Source organism: Protopterus annectens, chromosome 3.part1 (genome assembly GCF_019279795.1).
Source record: "Protopterus annectens isolate FY-2018-M chromosome 3.part1, PAN1.0, whole genome shotgun sequence".
NCBI classification, from domain to species: domain Eukaryota; kingdom Metazoa; phylum Chordata; order Ceratodontiformes; family Protopteridae; genus Protopterus; species Protopterus annectens.
Window position 1 is genome coordinate 1,838,967,112 of NC_056732.1, and position 24,103 is coordinate 1,838,991,214.

Below are 24,103 nucleotides of genomic sequence, written 5' to 3' on the forward strand. Positions count from 1 at the left end.
ATTCTAGACTTGGGCCTCACCAATATGAGTGACCGATGCAATGCTTCAAGTGTAGGGCCCACACTGGTTAAATCTGACCATAAATAATAGCACCAGAACTCTTCAAAGTCAAAGGAGAAGTCAGGCTAAAAAAACTTCACCAAGGCTAACTATACCCCCTTAAGGGATGGTATAATCAACTTCCAAGCTCCAGTTGCCACAGATGGCATTGATGGCTATACTAAGGTATATACTGATGCCCTATATATAAACATCTACACAAATGTAAAAAACATAGCAGTGCTGGATAGGATTAACGTAAGAACCTCAAGACAAGGCAAATCACCCTGGTGGGCATCTAGCATGAACAGATTATGCAATAAGCGAAATAAGCTGCTGTCTACAAATACAAAAGTGCAAACCCAGAATTGGAAAAGCACCCCTCCTCGACCTAAACAAGCAAATAAGACAACTCACAAGCAGCTATGAGAAAAATATAGCAACCACAGCCAAGGATAATCATAAGGCTTTCTTCAGCTACGTCCGCAAACTAAAATTTAAGACTCAGATGTGTTCTGAACTAATTGTGGATAGTATCACACAAACTGACCCTGTGGAAATTGCAAACTTGCTAGCAGATAGGTTTGGTGAAAATTTCACCCCTATCCTCTTTAAGCATACCACAAACAATGTATTCAACATTACCTCCTCCTTGCATCTCCGAAGAGCAAGCCATCAATGCTCTATTCAAGACGAAGAATATAGCCTTCATGGGACCAGATGGCATTCCAGGCTGCATTCTTAATGTTCTTAAAGAAGAGCTAGCTAGCCCACTAAGCACCCTATTCAACCAGAGTCTGAGTACTGGCTTTGTCCCCACTAAATAAAAAACAGCAACTGTTAATGCCCTCCACAAGGGCAGCTCGACAACAGACCCAGGTAACTGTAGACCCATAAGTTCAACCAGCCTTATCTGTAAAAGGCAATGAAATGAATCATCATGGATCTCCTAAATAAGCATATAGGTAACCTCCAAACCATAGATTCGTCCCAGTTCGGTTTTGTCAAGGGTAGGTCGTGCCTGCTAAACCTGGTGCACTTTTTTGAGAATGTGACCAGAGCCACAAAAGAAGGCAAAGCTATGTACACAGCTATCTTGACTTGGCCAACGTCTTCGACATAATCCCACATTCGGGTATCATTGACAAAATAACCCAGTTGAATATCAGCTCCTATGTTGTCAGGTGGGTTGCAAACTGGCTCACAGATAGACAACACTCAGTCAAAGTAGAAGAATTCTCCTGTACCAGCAGACCTGTCACCAATGGGGTCCCACAAGGGTCAGTGCTGGGCCTCCTCTTGTTTGGCATATACTTCTCAGAAGTCCAGGCCAAAACGGAGGGCTGTGGCTAACCACATTTGCGGATGACTGCAAATTAGGTGCTATCAATGAATCCATTCACAATATCAGCATTCTTCAAAAGGGGCTTACACAGACCAATGACTGGTGCCAAAACCATGGTCTAACTAAATCCTAAAAAAATGTATCATCATTCTTTTCAGTAAAAGCAATGTCCCTGCTGATTATAAAATAAACAATAATACCATAAGTACCAATTCTGTAGTGAGAGACCTGGGAACACAAGTTGACTACGACCAGAAATTTGACTACCATGTGTCTACTGTGGTGTGGAAGGCATTCTAAGTCGCTCACCTAATTAGCAAAGGCATCACCTTAAAAGCAAAAGAGGTTATAACTTCCCAGTACTAGTCCCTCACCGGGTCTGCTATTGAATATAATGCTCCCTTTGGTGTGTACCATACCAGACACCCGGCAGCAACTTGAGAGACCTCAGAGATTTCCAACTAAGAAAATTCAGGGTCTCCAGTACATGCCTTATACGGACAGACTGTACTCTGTAGCATATAGACTACTTAGAGGCAACTTATGTCTGGCTTACAGGGCCATCTCGGACTCAAATCTAATGAAAACGCTGCACATCTGTACATCACATTGGACTAGAGCAACCTGTTCCAAGGACCTCAATCTAGCCTGTGACATAAATAGGACATGCTGGAGGCACAGATACATCTCTCAGAGGTTGCCACTCCTTTGGAACAGGCTTCCAATCCATGTCAAGCAGAGAACTCCATGATCCTTTTTATGTGCAACCTGGACGACTGGGTGGCAAACTGTACATTTCTGATGGGGACTGCCCCTGCTTCTCTCCTGGACATGGGTTATTCTTGTTAGAAAAATCTTGGGCATAGACAATATCTCCCCTCTACTATTACATTGCGATTTAACGGCGAGGCTATTAAAGACCCTCAGGTCAACAGCATAGTAACATCCTATGAAACTATGTCTGTGAACAAAAAGCTATATGGTAGCTTCATTCACCTCTGCCACATCTACCAGGAGTGGAAACACAGGATCTAAAAGAGCAGCCAGGCCCTGTGGGAGACAGCTGTCACATGAACCAAGAAGAACTTCCACAGCTTATACTGGGACAACTTATTGTACCGAAACAAAACTGGGAATTTGAAACCACACAGTTCTAGGCATTGTGGAGGAATTACATTGAGTTTTGGCAGCCCTTCCCTGCATTTTTGGATGAGGCAGGAAATGAGAAGGAATGGTAAAGGTATACATGAATTTTCCCAGCCATGGAAGAGTCGACACAACCAGGTCCAACTGTCCCTTATCCTGCTGCATGAGGCAAATGTGTAAGAAAACCACAGGTCAATATAAGGTGAGCACTACTCACAAAGATCCTGGTCAGCCATGACACCTTTACTTACAACTCCAGAAGAGGAAGAGAGCTGTAACCAAAGGAATCCACAACTATGACCACTTTTAGAGTGAAAAGGTGCCACACTGACTACATGTCCAACTAACACACATGCAATGTCATTGCCTATAGTGGGACAATCATGTGCCTGTTTGTTCACATAACACACCACAGCATGACCTTCCAACTAGAACAGGAAAGATTCTTGTGTTGATTCCCCTTTCAGAACTTGGAGGCTGAAGAAGATAACCAGAATCTCCAAATGGATTACTCAAAGACTCTTATTCACTTTTCACAACAATGAAGGAGCTCAGGTGAGATTCCGAACTTGCCAATGAAGAATCCATCTTCAGGACCTGTAACAGATTCTGGTGCAGAAGAAATATAAACATTCAAACTGGTGGGGAGAGTACACCATTCTACAGCCTGATGGAAGGCTCCGACACTAAACAAAAGTCTCAGGAATATTGATGGCTTTATAATCCTGGAGTAGTGAGAGGAGCCAAAAAATAATTCATGTCCAAGGAAACCATCAAACAGCCCACCTGCAGCAAAGGTGCATAATCCAAAACAGTCAGAATTAGTTTTTTTTTTAAGCTTATTTCTTTACCACGTGCTTGCTGACCATCTAACCTCCTCCAGGACTTTACTTATTTATTTCTCATTGCCAGGGCCACAGCTGGTCATAGCACAGCTATCATCTAGGAAACCACAAGGGATATTCCAAATTCTGGCCTAATCCACCCCTCCTCAGTGGCTGATATACTTTCTTACAGATGGGAGGGTCTGCTAGGATTTCCTCCACGAACGTGCATACTCTTGCACATGCTCCATGATGTCTACCAACTGGATATGACTTAGCACAGCAAACACTTCCATGGTAAACACTTCCATGGTACACACACTGCATGTTGTGCACCTCTCTCTCTCTCTCTCTCCCCAGTATGTTCAACGACGGCTGTGGGTCAGATCACCCCCCCATGATGGATAAACCAGCATCAGCTAGATTCAGGATTATACAGTGAACATTTCTCTGATGAAAAAAGAAACATGAAAAATATCACTGAAAGCCAGTTTATTTAGATGGGGAAAGCTGTCTTGAAACCACCATGTGGGGGTGACTCAGCATGACCCTAATGTGTGTGTGTGTGTGTGTGTGTGTGTGTGTGTGTACATATATACACACACACACGCACGCATACTCCATGACTGCATATAAGTGGAGAAAAGTGAAAAGCCCAATGATTTTTGAAAATCAGCTTTCAGTGATATACCGTTAGAGGTGCTGTCCATCGGGCAAATCACCAAACACTTCACATATTGTCCATCAACCTGCATATCATTGCTAGAATCTCCTTGTGTTCTGAAAGAGTGCTTTTCAAACAATATGAAAATATAGAGCTGACAAGTATATGTTTTGGGACTTTGTTCATAGTTCTGCACTGTATTTTTGCTTGACTGAATTATTTATATATTTGCTGGCCCTGTTTTCTGTGCTGAAACTTTGTTCTCCCACCCTATTGTTGTTGTGTTCTTAAATTTGGTTGTTCTTGCAGTCACCCCGCCCCTACTGTAAATCTGATCAGGGACACTCCTCCCAGTCCCACCTCTTTAGCTCATTCTACGTAATACAGAGATCATTTGGGAAGGCCAAACCCCTTAGTCCCTTATCCTTGAATTATCTTCTGTTCCTGCTCTCGCCCTTTTTTTTTTTAAATATAAAGTAAGGACACTTTATTCAGCTGCTGATATTTGTCTAATTTGTGCACTTCTTCCTACTACTCCGTTACTTCATCTTGCTTTGCTTTTTCCTGCTACTTGCTGCCTGTCCTCTAACTCAATTGCATTTATTCTGTTGCATTTATTACTGCTCATTTATAGCCTGTCTAAACTGTTAAGTGTTATTCTAAGCTCTTAGTTTTGGTTTAAGCACTTGGGCTTTAGTCCCACCCCTTAGATCTCCCTGGCCATTCTCCCCAAGACTCTAACAAAAGGTTGTCAATACAATCACTACACCTCAACCACCACCCACACAACACACACCTACATATGCAGAGATCCTCCACATAAACATACCCAAACAAAGGAGACCTCCGAGGCAAAAACGCATGTGATCTCAACAGACCTCCACACCACATACCACGCATAGTCCACACACCTGTGCCTCACAACCACTAAGGCTTCACCATAAAACCAACATATTAGTCAAAGGAGACTCCATTGTGAGACACACAAATGTGCCTCTCACCAGGCTGCATAAGGAGAAAGTCACGGTTAGTGGTCGGTCAGGTGCCAGAATCCACCACATCACACACATACTCAAGTCTCTCAACAACAGGTACTGTTACGACTCTGTCATAGTCCATGTTGGTGTGAATGACTTGAGATGTACCTCTCTGGGCAATATGAACAGAGACATGATTTAGCTCACTGATTATGTGTCCCAAGCAGGTATGTCCCTAGCCTTAAGCAGCATTCTGCTGTCACCCAGAATGATGCCTCAGTACGAACAGAAAACAATTGGCTTAATTTCTGCTGTCATTCCAGGGGGATCCAGTACCTGACAGCCTGGGAAGATGTGATCGACAGTCCACAATGTTTTGCCAGAGATGGCCTGCATCTGTCTCACCTAGGCTTCAGGCTTCTGGCAAATGCTCTTGCCTCCCCATAGTGCCTTTTTTTAGGAAAAGTGATGAGGTTAAAACTACCAACAACAATTTAAACAAAACACAAATTAAAAAGGTCATGCTGCTAAATGCTAGGAGTCTAAACATCAAACTGCACTCATTGCAAGCATTCCTAACCCTGGAAATTTCTGACATCTGTACAGTCACAGAAACCTGGTTCAAAGCTGCAGAGAGCACCTCAGCCTTACCTGGTTACTCATCCTGTCATATATTCAGACCCCAAACTGTGGGCAGTAAAGCCAAAGGAGGAGGAGTTTCAATAAACATTAAAGGCATACACACCTCCAAGCTGGTCAAACAGTATGACGCACAGGAGACATTCCAGGTGCAGTTAACCATTTACAAGACCCCTATTCAAATCATAGCTAGCTACCGGCCCCCAAATCTGACTCAAGATGCCCAATCCGCCTATTTGGACCTGTTTTGAATCTATCAAGATTCAATCCTTTACCCTGATCCTGGGTGACTTTAACTTCCCAAACATAGACTGGAAGAACTACTCATGCCAGAATACAAATGCCCAGAGATTCCTCAATTTTGTCAGTGCAAATGCCTTGGAACAACTAGTCGATACCCCCACAAGGGGTGATAATATCTTGGACTTGGTATTAACCAACATGAGTAACCACTGCAGCAGCCCTATAGTATCATCCTCCCTGGTAAGATCAGACCACAAAGCGGTCACTTTCAAAGTCACCATCTCCCCCAACCCCCCTCTAGCTAGAATCAGACAAAAACTTCTCCAAAGCTGATTATACCATCCCTATAGAGGCTGTAAACAGCTTCACAGCCCCCTCCCCCTCTGTAGCAACTGGCACCAATATCCAAAACTACACTAAAGCACTATACGAGCATTTATATAGATGCATGGAATCAGGAATACCTGACAGAACTAAATCATCCGCTACAAGGAAGAGTAAACCTGCCAGGTGGACATCTGCAATAAACTCTATAACAAAAGAAAAAATTGCTGTCCAAGACCAAGAAGCAGCAGGTGCCCATTTTGAGTAAGTTTTGGCCCTATACAGAGTACCAAGTTTGATGTGAACTTTCTTTATTGTGAGTGATATACATTTACTGAATATTAGGTTGTTATCTATTGTGACACCAAGTAGTTTTGTTTAGTTAACTTGTTCTATTATAGTGCTATTAGTGGAGTAGATGGAGCGAGGAGGTGGTTTTGCTTTGGATTTCCTGTTAGAGAAGATCAACTCATCCTAAACCCAAAATTAATGAAGTCCATTTAGATCATTTTCAATATCTAGAAAGGACTTTTTCAGTTTATCTTGGAGTTCTTGGGGTGTGAAAGCAGAGCAAATAAGAGTAGCGGTCAGGATATTGAGCGACAGCCTAAACACTGCCACTAAATCTGCTTCTATTTGTGAATACAATAAAAAAGTAGAGGGCCAAGGATGAAACCCCGAGGAATCCTAACAGAGACTGGGAGGAGTGTGGAGAGTTTATTATCCCATTTAGTTGCCCATTGTCGATTAGAAAGGTAGCTAAAGAACCAGTTGAGAGCTGTAGAGTTGAGGTTGAAGGAGGCTAGCATGTTGAGTAGTAGTTTGTGGGATACCGTATCAAAAGCTTTGGACATATCAAGGAATATAGTAGGAACTAGCTGCCCACTGTTTTTGAGGAGGTTGATGTAGTTAGTGAAACTTGAGGGCTGTGGCGGCATTGTGTTTTGGACGGAAGCCATGCTGTGATCTAGATAAGAGGTTATTTGTAGTGAGGTGGTCTATCAGCTGCTTATGGATACATTTGTCTAAGATTTTGACTAGGGGTGATACAATAGCAATGGGGGCCTCCCTTGTGGAGGGGGATGATATGGGATATTTTCCATAGTATGGGGACATATTGTTCTGTGATGGAATGATTGATTAGGATAGATATGGGATAGGCAATAGAGCTCACAGCAGTTTTTAAGAAGTCATTAGGGAGTTGGTCAGCTGCTAGACAGGTAGGTTTTAGTTTCGATAGGAGTTTTTTTTTTATACAAGAGGTTTGTAAGAGTTTAAAAGAGAAGTAGTTGGGTTTAGAGTTAGTAGAGGTAGGCACTAAGGGGTTGGTTAGATTTGTTGTAGTTTAAAAGTGAGGTGATAGTTGTGATTAATTGAGAGTTAAATTGGGATGCTAAGCATTCAGTGCTATTTGCTGTAGATAGTGCAGGGGTAAAGGTTTTGCCAGAGTTGAGGGGGTAGTTAATGCTTTGCCAAAATTTTTGTGGGTTATGTGTTTTTGCTGACAAGCTAGAAAATAAGTTTTTTTGTCCGATAATATTTGCTACTTAGTTTGGTTTCTTAGTTGTTTGTAAGAGGTGAAGTTTTCTGAGGTTTTGGAGGTTTGACAAGCAGTCCAGGCACTATCCTTTTGTTTAATAAGAGATTTAGCATCTTTAGTTATCCAAGGTAGGTTTTTGGCTTTGACGTGAATTTGTCTAGTAGGAGCGAGGTTAAGGATGTGGATATATTATCCCTAGTGAGAATAACTGGAATCACATCACAGATAATTTCAGGACACCCATGCTTGGAATTATTTAACGTGGATGGGTAAGTCTGTTCCAGTGTGATTGTATCCTACGCGAGACGCACCTGTTCCTCTAAACTCTGCTGCTGATGTTGCTGAAAAGAGTTAGATCCCTAGACTGAGAATATCTAATGTCATCTGACTTCCTGATGTGCAGTAAATCCATCAACATTAGGTTGGAGGATGCTTGTATGCCTGACAAGGTCATATTTTAGCTGTCTGTAGGATAGCGATTACAGTGGCAGGGCCTTTGGTTGGTCCATGTCACACATCACTACTTAAACCCTGCCACAGTTTTCAAAGCCACGGACCTGAAGTATGAATTGGTAGCAATGGTGGACTTATGAAACACTTTGGTATTTTTTACCACAGCCAGTTCAATTCTCCGAGAGATCACCACAAAATACCCACTTCTAACTTTTACAATGTCCTATCTTCCCCAGGTATTACACTGCAGGTGCTACACAGAGTAACACTTTTTCCTGGTAAAGCCATGGTCAGTGTTCCTTGGAAGTGTAATGTGCAGTGACACATGAAGTCATTGATCTTCTGAACCAGGCAGCATGCAGACACACACACACCAGAGAAATTTTACTATGGCAATTAAATAATATAACACTTTAAAGGATAAAGGCGTCCCACTTTTGGTAGGCTCCTATTACATCAGTCTCTCTGCTCCACTATCTAAAATTCTTCAAAAATGCATCAGCAATCCAACTTAAAATCATTAACAACTGCGGTTCTTTTGCAACTAGCAGGACTAAGAAAATCAGTACTTCCATATTCTTCTGGCTAGTAATCTTAGCTTAGATGCATCTCAGTAAATTACTGCAGTATTTAATGACTAGTTCCAATCATTTGGCATTGCTCGATGCACCAAATTCCTCTAAATTACAGGTTACGATCTTGACCGCCATGTACTCAGCTGCATACACAGCTACTTAAGCCACTGATTTAAGCTCAGAGTGACCCAGTCACTTTGAAATTCCCTTCCTGTGGCCATGGGTGCTCCGCAGGTATCGATGTCAGGCCCTTTGTTATTTACCATCTTCATTAAGTCATTAAAGCAATCTCAGACCCCACCATGATGGGACTGCTACATATCCACCAGTCACACGCCACTTGAGTAACCCACACATGCGACCTCAACCTGATCCGTGACATCAATAGGACTTGTTGGCAGGACAGATTTGTGTCCTACAGACTCCCCCATCTGTGGAATAGACTCCCTCTCCACATCAAGCAGAGTACCTCATTATCCCTTTTCAAGCACAAACTGGATGGGAAATATAAAATACACCCCTGGAATTCTCCTTCTGTCCCTGCTGGACAGAGGCTTTGGGTGCTGACTTGTCCAAGCATGGGCTAAACTCGTGGCTAGGCTTATAAGGGCCTCAGGGCAAATAGCCTAGTAGCTTCCTAAGATCCCAAGTCATTCCTAGTCTTCTTGCAGACATCCTTGACTTATTGCATGCTGATAACATGTTTCCAGAGGCATTTAACCAATTGCCTGATGTCATTAGGAATACTCTTCCAGATACACTATTGTAGATTTATCAGTGATGCACTAAATGTGACTCAACTATCAAATGTAAGAAACCACTTCCCTTACTATATCAGACCAGGAATGGATTTGCCTCGTTACCTCCTAGTGGTCAGATCTGCCCTTGTTGGGGATATGGACTTAAATGTCACAGGTTAGAGATCTGGATCGGTGGCTGGTCCCCACCAGATTTACAAAATTCATAATGGCAAAAGTCTAGCCTCTGTAAAAAACCTGCTAACTAACTCATGAAGGGTGCTAGAATTGAATCCTGGGATACACAAGGAAAAGGTCTTCTCCTCCCAGTAATGAAGTATGTCCTCCACCCCTAGTAGATGCTCCAAGTCCATATAACAACACAATTTTCACTCAAAATATCTGCATTTTTATGAGAATAAGTCCAAGGCTGAATTACTGTTGTAGCTCTCTTCAAAATGCATTGGTCCATCTAAGGATCTCCAGAACGCACTGTTGCCTGGAGTACAAGATATTTGACCTTAAAATCTGTCATGCACTGGATCATTTAACTAAAAGTAAACCTATTACTCACAACCTGAGGTACTTGTGTTGCAGCAACTCTACTTTGTTCCTTCCTCCATTCCCTCTGGATGTCAGAATGAGGACCCAGAATATGGAATTTATTGTCAGTAACCACCAAAACCTCTACTGCTTTTCCTCAGGTTAAGTTTGCTACTAAAACAATTTATTTTTTTTAAGCTTTGGATAGCCTGAAGTGAGGGGTTGGGAAGGTGGTTTAATATTTAAGGTGTTTGCCTTACAAACACAAGGTGCAGGGTTTGAGTCTCACAAGGGATAATTGGCTAGGCTTAAAATGGTTCGTAAGGGCAGTTAGCTTAGTACTAAACTATGAACCTATGAACCTCTGCCTTCTTTGTTAAAGTGCAAGTCTTTTAATGCTCATCTGAAGGGTCATCTTCAAACGTAACACTCTGGGGCTGTTGTTGCAAAAAAAAAAGTCTTTTGTTCATTGGTATATTTTTGTACGCATTATGTTCCTGTTATTAATACACTTTGTAGATCAGTAATTCAATCTCTGCATGAATTTTTACATTCTCTGATTTTGTTTGGTACAGAAAGCTTATCCAGATAAAATTAAGTAAAGTCACCAATGTCCAGGATGGGCCACTCTAGTTTGATTCAGAATATGGAAAAGATGCAAATAACCCCTTTGTTTCTTTCCTAAGGAAATAAAGGTTCTACAAAAACTTTATGAAGTAGAATCTGGACCTTGTCAAAGAACCATGTGGAGACGGTCTGGTCTCCAAGTGGAATTCTGTCTCAGGAGTGGACCTAGCAGTTCTAAGACATGGTGACCTGTGACTACATCCAATACCCAGTAGTCTGTAAATTTGGATACATGCAAATAACTGATCTCCCATAGGATACTCTGCTGTATCGACAAGACAGTGGCTGCTGAACAGGTGGAGTAACTGTTCTTGGTGAGCTTGTGAGGGTTTTTCTTGCAGTACAGGGATAGCATCAAGAACAGCTGTTAGAGCTAGCACAGAAAAGGGAGGAGTGACAAGGATTTGCCTGCCTACCTTCAAGAAAAGTCAAGCATAACATGTTGGTGTGAGGCAGCCATGTTTCATAGGATCACAGGAGATTACTAGGCTAGTGACCCAGAGGTCATCTTAAGTCTAGCTAGTTTCATCCCAATGTAATACCAGGAAAATGTTAGTCAATACCAAAGACTGCATTTAGTGATGACAGCCCATGTCCAGGAGGGTTGTGAGCACCACCCCTGGTAAGAATTTATGGTGCCCCATCCACCTGCCCAGGTTCCTCTTGAACAGTGTCATAGAGGTGCTCTGTTTCACATGAATTGGTAACCTGTTCCAAAGATGCAGCAGTCACTGGGAGATAAATCTGTCCCTCCACCGTATCCTCCACCATATCCTATTTCAGTCACAGGCATATTTAGGTACTTGGAATGGGTAGCTCTAGTCCCATTTGATTTACGGATGTGCAGCCAGTTCATTAGGTTTGGGTCTTGGATTGCTCTGTAGGCCAGGCATAAGTCTACCTTAAGAAGTCTATATGACACAAAAGTATAGTGACAGGGATGTTAGTCTGAGTAAGGCACATGCTTGAGACCCTTGATCTTTGTTAAAAACCTTTGAGGTTTCTCCAGTTGCTGCAGGTGCTTTGTATCGGACATGCCACACAGGGTCTTATACTCAATTATGGGCCAGATTAGTGCTGAGTATAGAGGGATTACAACCTCTTTTGCTCTGGAGGCGATGCCTTTACTAATCAAGTGTGCTACATAGAAAGCCTTCCTTACTACAGTAGACACATGGTGGTCGAAGTTAAGGTTGCAGTCAGCTTGTGATTGCAGGTCCCTTATCACTTTATGGGTACTTGGGGTATTGTTGTCGATTTGATAGTGTGAAGGGACATTGTTTGCGCTGAAGGGAATCACACATTTCTCTGCATTCAGTTTGAGACTGTGACTAATACACCAGTCATCTGTCCGAGTGAAACCCTCCTGGAGTATATGGACATCATTTGGGGATTCAATGATTGCACTTAGTTTGCAGCATCCACAAACCTGGTCAGCCACAATCCCCTAGTTTTGACCTGAACGTCTGAAGTGTATATCAAAACAGCAGGGGGCCCAGAACTGACCCATGTGGCACCCAACTTGTAACAGGTCTGTTGGTTGATGTGGAGTCACCCACTTTGATACAGTGTGTCCAGTTTGTGAGCCAGTTGGCAACCCATGTTACAACAAAGAGGTTTACATTCAGTATGCAAAGTTTATCCGTAATGCCTGGATGTGGGATTGTGTCAAAAGCCTTTACCAAGTCTAGGTATGCTGTATGCACAGATTTGTCCTCGTCAATGGCCCTGGTCACATTTTCAAAGAAGTCCACCAGATTTAACAGGCAGGATCTGCCCTTGACGAAGCAGAATTGCATAGGATCCAGGGATTGGAGGTTGCCTATGTCTTTTATTTAGGAGGTCCATAATATGTTCTGTGGCCTTACAGATGAGGTTGAGCAGGCTTTTGGGTTTGTAATTCACCTGGTCTGTTTTTAGGCCACCTTTCTTGAGGGCAATAACTGTTGCTGTTCTCCATTCCACAGGAACAAAGCCAGTGGTTAGGCTATGACTTAAAAAGGTGCTTAATGGTGATGATAGTTTGTGTTTTAGCCATGTTAGAAGACAGCTTGGAATATCATCTGGTCCCATACAGACTGTGCTTTTTGCCTTAAACAAGGCTTTGAGGACCTGCCATTCAGTTATGTAGAGTGGGGGGGGGGGGTTGGGGAAGGTGTGTGATAAGTCAGAAGGGGATAAGGGAGTGAACTTTTTGCCAAATCTGTCCGCTAGCAGGTTTGCCATCTCTGTGTGTTCAGTATGTGAAACCACTGGTCACTAGTTCTGCACACAATGGAGTCCTACGTTTTAGGCTATGAACGTAGCTGTAAAAGGCCTTATGGTTATCCTTGGCTGTACTTCCTAAGTTTCCCTCAAAAAGAGAATTTGACAAGTTGTCTTATTTGCCTGTGGAGGCGGAGGAGGGCGCCTTTCCACTGGTGGGGCCTTGTCTTATTTTTCCCAGACAGCAACTTTTTGCGTTTTTTGTAAAGTGTGTTGTGGATGTCCACCATGGCAGCTTGTTTTTACTTTGGGCTCTAGCTCCGATTCTTTCTGGTACAGCCGAGTTTATACACTTTGTAGCTTCAGCTGAGTGCAGAGCTCAGAACAGTAACTGCAGTAGGCAATGGGGCAGGTTTTGAAGGCATAGATGTCTTACGGCATTCTGCAGAGACAGCAGCCATAAACTAACACCAATACATTCAAGGTTAAAACAAACAGAAATGCTAAGTCTAACACAACTCTGAAATTGACTACAGTGGCTTGATGGTCCACTCATTTTCCAGAGATCCACTTTACCAGGAAGGGAAACAACTGGCATCAGAATTTTCCCCTTGGATTAGTGCTGATCTTATGCTAATGGGGGACACAAAAAGCAGCATCTGCTTTTGTGTGTGTGTTTCAGAGATGAAGTACAGAAAATTGAGAGAAGAGGTCAGCAGTTGCAATGGCCCCCAGGTCTCCGATGAACAGAGATCGACAGCAAGTAATTAATACCCAGCTAACATCCACTCATGTAGCCCTTAGCTACCATCTTACTAACATACCCCACCATATAGGTGTCCACGGAACTCTGGGACAAAACTAGGTTGGTTTGCATGGCTAGGGTTGTAAAGGCCCTGGTGGTCATTAGCCTAGTATAAACCTAAGAACCTATAAGAATTTGATGTCTATTATTCCCAAAAGAGAGGGTTCTATAGTGCTCATAAAGATAACTATGCTACTGAATTAAAGAATCAAATCAAGGACTATGAGTTTAGAAAGTTTCATGACTCACCAGTAACAGAGAGCCATACGTAAACTGCAAATCGGTGGAACAGAAGTTATAAGAATTAAGAGAAAAAAAGGATGCTGTAAAAATTAGTCAAGTAAAAGAGCCAAAGCGAAAATAAAATGAAAATGATTCTTAAAGTTAAGCAGAAATGAGAGCCATGAGTCACACAGGAAGTAAGGCACAGTTAGAAGTACAAGTTTTACCGTTCAGATATGACTATAAAGCAGGCAAGTAACAGGTGTTTAGCAAATGATCAAATACAAGAAGTGTCCAGCATATAAGCAGTCATGTTGAAGTTGTGGCAAGTGAAATTGTTTTGCAAAACAAGTAAAAATGACAGAAGTGTGTTAAATAAAATAATTTTAATGTTGTTATACAAAACATGGAAATCATTTGTTTGATGGCACAATAAATGTAGAAAGGGTTGATGCTGTGCAAACGTCAAAAGCAAAATGAAACAACAAAACCATTATACAGACTTGTGGAAAAAAGTTCAGAACTATAAAGTGCTCATTTTAAATCAGAGTGTTAGGTCTGCATAAATGTTTGAATTTTTGCATTTGTCAGGAAGCAAAATATTCTGTGTACAAACTGAAGGGTCTACACTCCCATGTTGACAGGGCGATTCATCGAATGCCCTTATGTTGACACATATAAAACGAAATGCCAAAATCTCAAACTGCCACAATAGTGATTTTTTTTCCCCCAAGGAATCTTGGAGTTGGTACATTTAAGTATGTCTGTCGGTTTGGTTTGTTTGTTCTTGGCCCAGTGATTTTTTCCCTGGGGAAAAAAAACTGCTATTGCGGCCATTCGAGATTTAGACATTTCGTTCTGTATGTGTCGACGTAAGTGAGTTCGATGAACAGCCCTGTGACAAGGGCATATAGACCCCAAGCTGTATACATCTTCAGGGAATCATGTAAACCCAGTTAGTTTGAAACTAATAATATCTGAATGTGATAGCAACAACCATGAACTTCATTTTCAACTAGCTGAAATGAATGCCATAATTCGGTTCATTCAAAAGGCTTGCAATAAGCCTGAAATCATAAATTTACAGTACAGAAATACAAACAAATGTAAACGTGCTGAGGATGTGTAGTGTAATGATATTCTTAAATATGAGAAATGATTTACAGCAAATATAGCGAATTAATTACAGGTTTATGTAATATGCAGAAAAATACCATTCATCCATCTATTCACAACCCCTTTTCCTCAGACATGGGGTCAGAGTATCACTTTGACAAAGACAGTTACCCAGCATAATGGTCACACCACTTATTGGCTAGCCCTGCCTTTACTACTTTTCCATACCAGACACACACACCTAATTTAGAGTGTATTCAGTATATTTAAAATATATTGCTGAGTGAAATTAACTTACTCAGCCAAGCCATTAGTCAACTCCAAAAGATGCAGCAAGCTGGATGCTGTAGACAAATCAGTAAAACAACCAACAAAATCCACCCTCAGCACATATTAACTAACATGTCAGTGAGATGAAAAACTGTCTTACCTAATATACTGAGTGCTCAGTGGCCATGTTTAACACTCAAATCCTTTAAATCATTCAGGAAACCTTCTCAAATTATACCAGGAGGTACATTATCTGAAAACAGGGAAGTCGATGATGTGGCTGTTCGCAGAGGAGGATGTTTGACACTCGGGTGACGATGGGGGGGGGGGGTGCTCGACATTCTGACAGTTCGGGTAAGTAATACAGAACCTCATACCATGTGTGCCTCATGTTTACAAAAGGGATGTTTGTCTTCATTTTAATTCTTTCAGATCAAATTAGCAAATTTTTGATCCCTCTCATGAGTTGTGATTTGGAATAAATATTACATTTGTATAGCCAGATACTTTGTCTGTTTGCCTTTGCGATATTGTTTACCTAACTGTCAGCAGTCAAGACAAGTACATACTGAATCTTGAAAAACAGCAGCTGTCGGGCTGCTTGGGCTGCAGTTGATTAATTTATTAAAAAAACCTCACAATTACATTAAATGGATGTCATTTGGTCATTAGCAGGTCTAATCAAAGACCTAACTAACTGCTCAAACTAGACAGTTTTTATTTATTTTTGTATTTTTGGAATAGTGCCAAGTAGGATAAAAGCAAAAATAAAAAAGTAAAAATGTTACATTGCAAAATGTAATAACTTGTCCAAGCACCATGGATACTCAGAACATTTAACTGCGTGTTTTTCGGATCACCAAGGTTTTACTGTATTAGCAAAATAAACCTGATTCAAAGTATGTAAACTAAACATAACTACAAACATAACCGAAGTATGCAACTAACAAGTTATCATAAACTCACTCAGGGATGGCCTTAGGTAATCTACCCCCCCCCCCCCCCCCGCCTAAGCCATCTGGGCGTAATCACATTCTAGGATGTTTTTTTCCCTCTTTTCTGAGTATGTCTTACTCGTCTTTTTTTTTTTCTGTAGCTATTATTCGTTCATTCATCCAACATGTTTTATCTTAGCAAGACTGTACTCTTGACAACTGTGCTGGAAGCAGATGTATAAAGTGTGTGGGGGGGGGGGCACAATGCACCCTGCTTTTAGGTGCAATTTAGAGTTTTTTGAACAGTCTTTATCATCCAGTGATGACATGAAAAAAATTATGGTTGAAGGAAGAAATTTAGTTTTATGCTTCCACTTTGTTTTTTTCCTGCTCCTTTCAGCACACCCCAACTAATCAAGACAACGCTGCACACCCTAAGTAATCATCACAACGCTGCACACCTTAACTAATCAAGACAACTCTGCACACCCTAACTAATCAAGGCTACGCTGCACACCCTAACTAATCAAGGCTACGCTGCACACCCTAATCAAGGCAACGCTGCACACCCTAACTAATCAAGGCAACGCTGCACACCCTAACTAATCAAGGCAACGCTGCACACCCTAACTAATCACCACAACGCTGCACACCCTAATCACCACAACGCTGCACACCCCAACTAATCAAGGCTACGCTGCACACCTCAACTAATCAAGGCAACGCTGCACACCTCAACTAATCAAGGCAACGCTGCACACCTCAACTAATTAAGGCAACGCTGCACACCCTAACTAGACAACGCTGCACACCCTAACTAGACAACGCTGCACACCCTAACTAATCACCACAACGCTGCACACCCCAACTAATCAAGGCTACGCTGCACACCCTAACTAATCAAGGCAACGCTGCACACCCTAACTAATCAAGGCAACGCTGCACACCCTAACTAATCAAGGCAACGCTGCACACCCTAACTAATCAAGGCAACGCTGCACACCCTAACTAATCAAGGCAACGCTGCACACCCTAACTAATCATCACAACGCTACACACCCTAACTAACACACCCTAACTAATCAAGGCTACGCTGCACACCCTAACTAATCAAGGCTACACTGCACACCCTAACTAATCAAGGCTACGCTGCACACCCTAACTAATCAAGGCAACGCTGCAATAAGTTCAGTGAAAAGACATGCATTGAGCTGGGACTGCAGGGCCCCCAGGAGCAATGGGGTTCTAGATGTTCTGAGGTGCATTTTAGAGTTTTTATAAACAATCATTTTCATCCAGTGATTTCCTGCACAAAAACATGGTCAAAGAAAGGAATTTAGTCCAGTCCTTCAACCTAATGTTTTTCCTGCATTCTTTCAGCATATCCTAACTGACAGACTTCCCTGTAATAACTAAATCTAGTGCTCTGGGGGGCTGCTAGGTGCCAAGAAACTACGAGATTATAGACTTTAGGAGGTATGTTTTAGCACTTAACCTTTTGATAGGATGATGACCTGAACAAAAATTAAGTTTGCAGAAGAAATACAATCCTACTTCTTGTTTATTCAAGGAAGAAATAAGTTGTGCCCAACTTTTAATGCTCAAAGCTAAAGAAACACCAGTTCACAATAAATGGAGAAGACAATGCTGGTGAGGATACATAGGTCATATTCAGAAATAGTACCTGACCCCAGCACCTCCCCCACCCCCAAAACAGGTGGTCACTTTGTATATCCCCCTGTGGTGGTAAATCTATTTCAAGCTATTGCTGCTGCTGTCATGTTTACATAAAGCACGCCTTTTCACCCCCCTATTCCCCAAAAGGCAGCCATCTTCTTTGTACTGTTCTGATGTCAGACAGACAAAACTGAAAAAAGCAAATAGAATGTAGTATATTTGCTGTCAACTTATTTACTCCCCCCAAAAGACATCCACTTGTATATGCATCAGATGCTTGACTATGAGAAAAATCAGGGGGAAAAAACAATTTCAATAATGTTTCCAACTTATGTCTGGACACAGTACGGTGCTCCTATACAACCTATAGTGACCCCCCCCCCAGCCTCTCCTGTGAAATTTGTGTGGAAAGTTAAAGAAATAAACACACTGTCCCCAGTCCAAGACAAGATATGACCTGTGAGGCTTGAAAGGAATGTTAAAGTCATAATGACATTGTCCTCAGGCCCCCAAACAAGTACAGCAACATTCTGTGTACACCTATGAAAAGGGCTGGTTTTAGATTAGGTAGGGTTCAGGGCATAGGCGATTACAAAGCCAAAATAATAAGTAAACAGCAAACAGCTGGTCATTTTCCTTCAAATAAGGCAACCATAGCAGTTATACCACTCTGTCTGTGCATATCAGGTACCCAGATAAGTAGCCCACCTTACTTATCACAAATGCATACTAGTCCTGCTAAACCAGATAGTGAAAAACTGGCGGAATCTGTAGTCTTAACAGATGACAAAAACCACTCCAACAAATAACTGCTAAAAGGTGCAAGAACCAAACCAAGGAGCTTAGCGTAATAATAAAATCTGGAAATCTAATTAGCATTAAGTTCATAACCCAGAGACTGCCCATGCTCTGGAATACACTTCCCATACATGTCAAGCAGAGCACCTCACTGGCCCTCTTCAAGATAAATCTTGATGAGTGGATGGGAAATAGAAAGCTCATCCCGGGGATCATTCCAGTAACTCTACTTGATAGAGGCACTAGGAACTAATGTCTGGCGGCATGATGCCAGGGCACTTCTATGGGTTAGGCTTGTAAAGGCTCCAGGGCCATTAGCCTAGTACACACCTATGAACCTAAGCCTTCTCACTGACCTGCAGAGCACAAATCCTAAAAGTCGTTGCGTCTTTCGGCTTTTTCCTGGGTAGGGGTCGCCACAGCGGAACTCCGGTCTGCTAATGATTGGCAGTAGACTTTTACGTGCCGAGTTGCCAGCTCTGACGCACAACCTTCAACAAAGGTACACCCATTCAAGCATGCCTCCATACAAGACGCTCTAGCTGAGAATCTTAAAAGTACTAGTCTAAATTTCTGAGCGAGCTGTCAAAACTACAGGGCACTTTCCCCTCATACCTTCTGATGGATAAGGTGACAAATAAGGAAACATATCAAAAGGTCAAATCAATCAAAGACAACTCAAGTGATAAACGTCATCACAGACACTTAGCACTGAGAAAAAAATTATAATAGCAAAAAATTTATAGGATCATAGGAAGTTACTAGGCTATTTGCCCAGAGGCCCTTACAAGCCTAGCCAAGAATTTAAGCCCATGTTCCAACAAGTCAGCACCCAATGCCCCTGTCCAACAGGGACACAGGTTATACAGGTTGTGCTTAAAAAAAAATTAATGAGGTACTCTGCTTGATGAGGACAGGGAGTCTATTCCACAGATGAGGGAGTCTCTGGGACACAAATCTGTCCCACCAAGTCCTATTCATGTTACAGACCAGGTTGAGTTTGCACGTGAGGGTTACTTGAGTGGAGCTTGACTTGCAGATATGCAGCAGTCCCATCAAGGCAAGGTCTGAGATTGCTTTGTATGCCAGACAGAGGTCACCTCCGAGGAGTCTGTAGGAGATTGAGTAGAGGCACAGGGCTTTTAGCCTATTTGTGTAGGGTAGATGTTTGAGGTCCTGGATTGTCCTGGTGAGGAACCTCTGTGGTCTCTCCAGCTGCTGCATGTGATTTGTGAGGTACATGCCGAAAAGGGCATTGTACTCAATAATGGATCTTATAAAGGAAAAAGTCAGTTTGCTATCAACCTGGGTGTCCATGTCCCTCACGACTGACTGCATGCTTAGGACCTTGTCATTAATGTGATAATTTGGGGGGGCATCACTCTCCCCAAAGGGGATGATGATGTATTATTTGGCATTCAGTTTGAGGCCATATTTTTGGCACTAGTCATTTGTTTCGGTGAGGTCCTCTTGGAAGATGCCCACATCACACGGGGAACTGATGACAGTGACCAGCTTGCAGCCATCTGCTAACTTTGTCAGCCATAGCCCACTGGTTTTGGCCTGCACCTCAAAAAAGTATATCCCAAACAACAGAGGGCCTAAGACCAATCCCTGGGGTACACCGCTCATTCAGGTGGCTTCCCCTGTTTTGACTAGGTGGGTTCTATCAGTGAGCCAGTTTGCTAGCCATCTGGTAACATATGTATCAATGCCGAGTTGAGAGAGTTTATCTATTAGACCTGAGTGGGAAATAGTAATGAAGGCTTTGGCCAGGTCAAGGTAGGCGGTGTGCATAATCTTCCCCTCATCCATAGCTTTGGTGATTGTATCAAAAGTCGATCAAATTTAACAGGCATAACCTCCCCTTGATGAAACCAAACTGTGCGGGACTGAGTGTTTGGAAGTTGCCAATGTCCTTGTTAAAGAGGTCCATGACAATCAGTTCCATGGCCTTGCAGATTAGGCTAGTAAGGCTGACGTCTCTATAATTTCCTGGATCAGTGGATGCTCCACCTTTGTGTAAAGGGATGACATTGGCTGTCCTCCACTCAGCTGGGACAAAGCCGGTACTCAGGCCTTGACTGAATACAGTGCCTAATGGTGCTGCAAGTACTGAACTTCTCTACCAGCAGGTTAGGTTAGGGCTGTCTTGAATCTGAGGTCAGCAAACTGAAAAAAACAATGTTGCATACATTCAACTGGGGTGAGCACTTTTATCAACATTACTATCTACATGAGCCTAGTTATTTGTGTCGGGTGTAATCATGTAACACCGCAAGTTAAACTTGAAGTGGTTAAATAGAAGATGGCAAGAATAAGCACTGATATCTTGGGAATTTGTGAAGTAAAATGGACCTAACTGGGTTCTTTTATATAATATTATCCATATATTATCTACTGTGGTCAGGAATCCTGAGGACAGAACTGAGATACACTTTTCATTTTTTTCCCCGTTTAACCTTGGAGTAGGTGTGTTTATGTTTGGGGGAGGGGTGTGGGGGGCATTCCCCCTGCAAAAAGAAAAAAAAAACATATCTCTGAGTTTTGGTGAAACTTGTTTCACTCACTTTTTGTCAATCATTCAGCACTCTATGGAAGCGCTGTTCATGACTCCAAATGTATCAGATAACACCTACTGATCGTGCATTATCTTTTAAGGTATGACTTCCTGTGTCAATGCAAGATAATCTTTCTTCCACATTAAGATTATAATTTCATGCATATTTTCCAAAGCTTTAAACAACTAGAAATACTGATACAGTCAGCTAGAGTCTCTGTCACTCTAACATCACTTAATAAATGGTACTGACCCAACTGTAGTGTGCATCATATTTAAGGCAAGAGAGGGCTGAAGAAAATTAAAAAGGCAGAAATATGAACTTTGAAGTATGGGAAATTCTGTGGGAAATGACTGAAAAACTCTACTGCTGTTTATGTATAAATAAGATGAAAGAATATCCAAAACAAATCTATGCTGGGGAAAAAAAATCTATGTGGAAAAAAATAAGTGGTTAAATAAATAAATAAACACTACAGTTGGGTCAGTACCATTTACTAAGTGATGTTAGAGAGACAGAGACTCTAGCTGACTGTATCAGTATTTCTAGTTGTTTAAAGACACAGTCCTGTCTCTTCAATTTACATAAAATACTGACATGCATAAAATAAAATGTATTGCTTTCGTCTGAATGGGAAGAGTGTATTATTATGTCAGCTCCTACTCTGGTCACAGATCTACCTTCAAAAATGCTGCCTGAAGCAGTTTATTTTTTATATAAGCTGTTGCTGCTATAAGTAGGTCTTATTCACTCAGCTTTAATCTCACGTTACACATTCCATTTAGGTTACTTAGCAAGGAATGAATTAGATTATTACTACTATATATAATAACTGCCTAAGTGTGCTATACAGTAACTAGGAATTAATATAGATTCATTTGTAGTATACAAAAGTAACATAGTAGTAAGGACAACAGCTGAAGATCTTAACATAATCAAATCAGGTAGTGTGCAGAAATTTGTCATGTATTTTGGGCAACTGCAGAAATGAGACATAACAGGCGTTTCTGTTCTTCACATTTAGACAGCATATAAAAGTAAAAGCAATGCATATGTTTCTGTTCTTTATAAATATTGTTTCAATCAACATCATGATTTACATACATATCTACATCTATATATGTAAAATACACACACAATATATATATATATATATATATATATATATACACACACACACATATATACATAGTTTATACATATTCACGTCTAAGAATGTTTTTGAAAATTTAACATTTTATGACATTTTCTTAATAGAATATTCTCTGCGCTACAGCTGAATATAACGTGTCAGTGTGCAATCTTTTGTTCCATTCTCTGATCCTTAGTTAACGGATTTTCACGATAATCTTATCCTAGTAATAGGACGACCATTTGCTTTTGGAAAACTGCTACTATCTCTCATAACTAGTTTACATCTGCTTTTTAGAGGAGCCAATTCCAATCAAATTAAATGTTCATTTATATTGGCAGTTATGCTTTTGATGGAGCGTAGAATTTATAATTGGTTTGGATTGAGGCCCTTTTAGCCAGGTAATGCATTTTCTTACAGCTTTTTATTTCTTTATTAAGTTATTTCTGGCCATCACTGATATTTATATTTTTCAGGGAAGATTTTGTAAGCTGGTATCTACTTATGGGACCCAATACAATGTCATAACCCATAGAGCATAAAAAGCATTCCATACAACGTTTTCTGGCCTAGAAGGAAACCTACACTCCTGATTCACACTTCTGCATTTCCTCCACTGCTAGATTTCGCTTTAGCACAATATGGACTAGAAAATATGGTTTAAGGGGTCTAGAGAATCCAGAAAGTGGCAACTAACATTTCTGATACCACTACAGAAAATCATATTCATTAAGAATGAAATACTTCCAACAATTTTAACACAGCATTGGAGAATAAACATCTACATTTGTACCAAGGCAGTACCTAAAATTGGTCAGTTGTAATCATTTTACAACCAAAAGACACAAATGTAAAATTAAAACAAAAAAAGTCTGCCATGGGCAGCATAATTCAACACCTTTTTCTGCTTCTAATCTAGTTTTAAAGTGTTGCTTTAACCTAACCTAATGATCAATTAATTACTCAAGCCCCAGATGAAGCAGTCACTGCTCGCTGCAAAACAAGAAAAATATATAAATTGACTAGTAACTCAGAAGAAATCTACCCTTAAGCACAGTTCTTTTCTTTTTAAGCTAATTAAACAGGAATCTTTCGGTTTTGTTGAACGTACGTGAATATATTATCTTTTAACATTTATGTCTACAAGGAACATACTTTTTATGTAAATCTTTCTGTTACATATATGCTTGATTTGCTTTATTATCGATCTTTATATATATATATATATATAAAATTATGATATCTTGTTTCATCCTGCTACTTTTCCCTGGCTCAACCTGAAACTGTTTTTTTTTTTCAGTAAAATGAAGTTAAATAAATAGATATAAAATAAACAGAACGTCATATTATTATTTTTCTCTCCACAGTTCCCTACCACTTATAATTCCTTACCTTCACATTTATGCTTCCTTGTTCATTCCCCTCCTGCAGCAACACAAACTGCACCACACGAGCCTTGCTACCTCCAAGAATTTGAGGCTGCAAATCCACCCATGTGCTCTTACCTCTAACTTCATGATTCTTGCTTTCAGTCTCCAACACCACAAATGACACTATTCAAGAAGTCAGGCAGTAGCTGTCTGTAAACCACAGTAACAACTACTGCAGAAATACAAGTTTAGTGCTACAATTTCCCACACAGAAATCTACACTGTCCCTGGAAAAAGTTTTGTGTCTTATTGCTTCCTTCCTGTCCGGCAGTGATA

At 41.2% G+C, this 24,103-nt stretch overlaps 1 protein-coding gene across 1 annotated transcript in view; it reads right to left on the reverse strand.

Annotated features, from left to right (window-relative positions):
- Positions 1–24,103, reverse strand: part of LOC122797903 (zinc finger protein 28-like) — a 271,838-nt gene that overhangs the window by 247,033 nt on the left and 702 nt on the right. Inside the window, exon 2 of the mRNA XM_044066422.1 lies at positions 23,790–23,950. Coding sequence (XP_043922357.1) covers positions 23,790–23,950 — 161 coding nt within the window. The remainder of the gene's footprint in view (positions 1–23,789; positions 23,951–24,103) is intronic.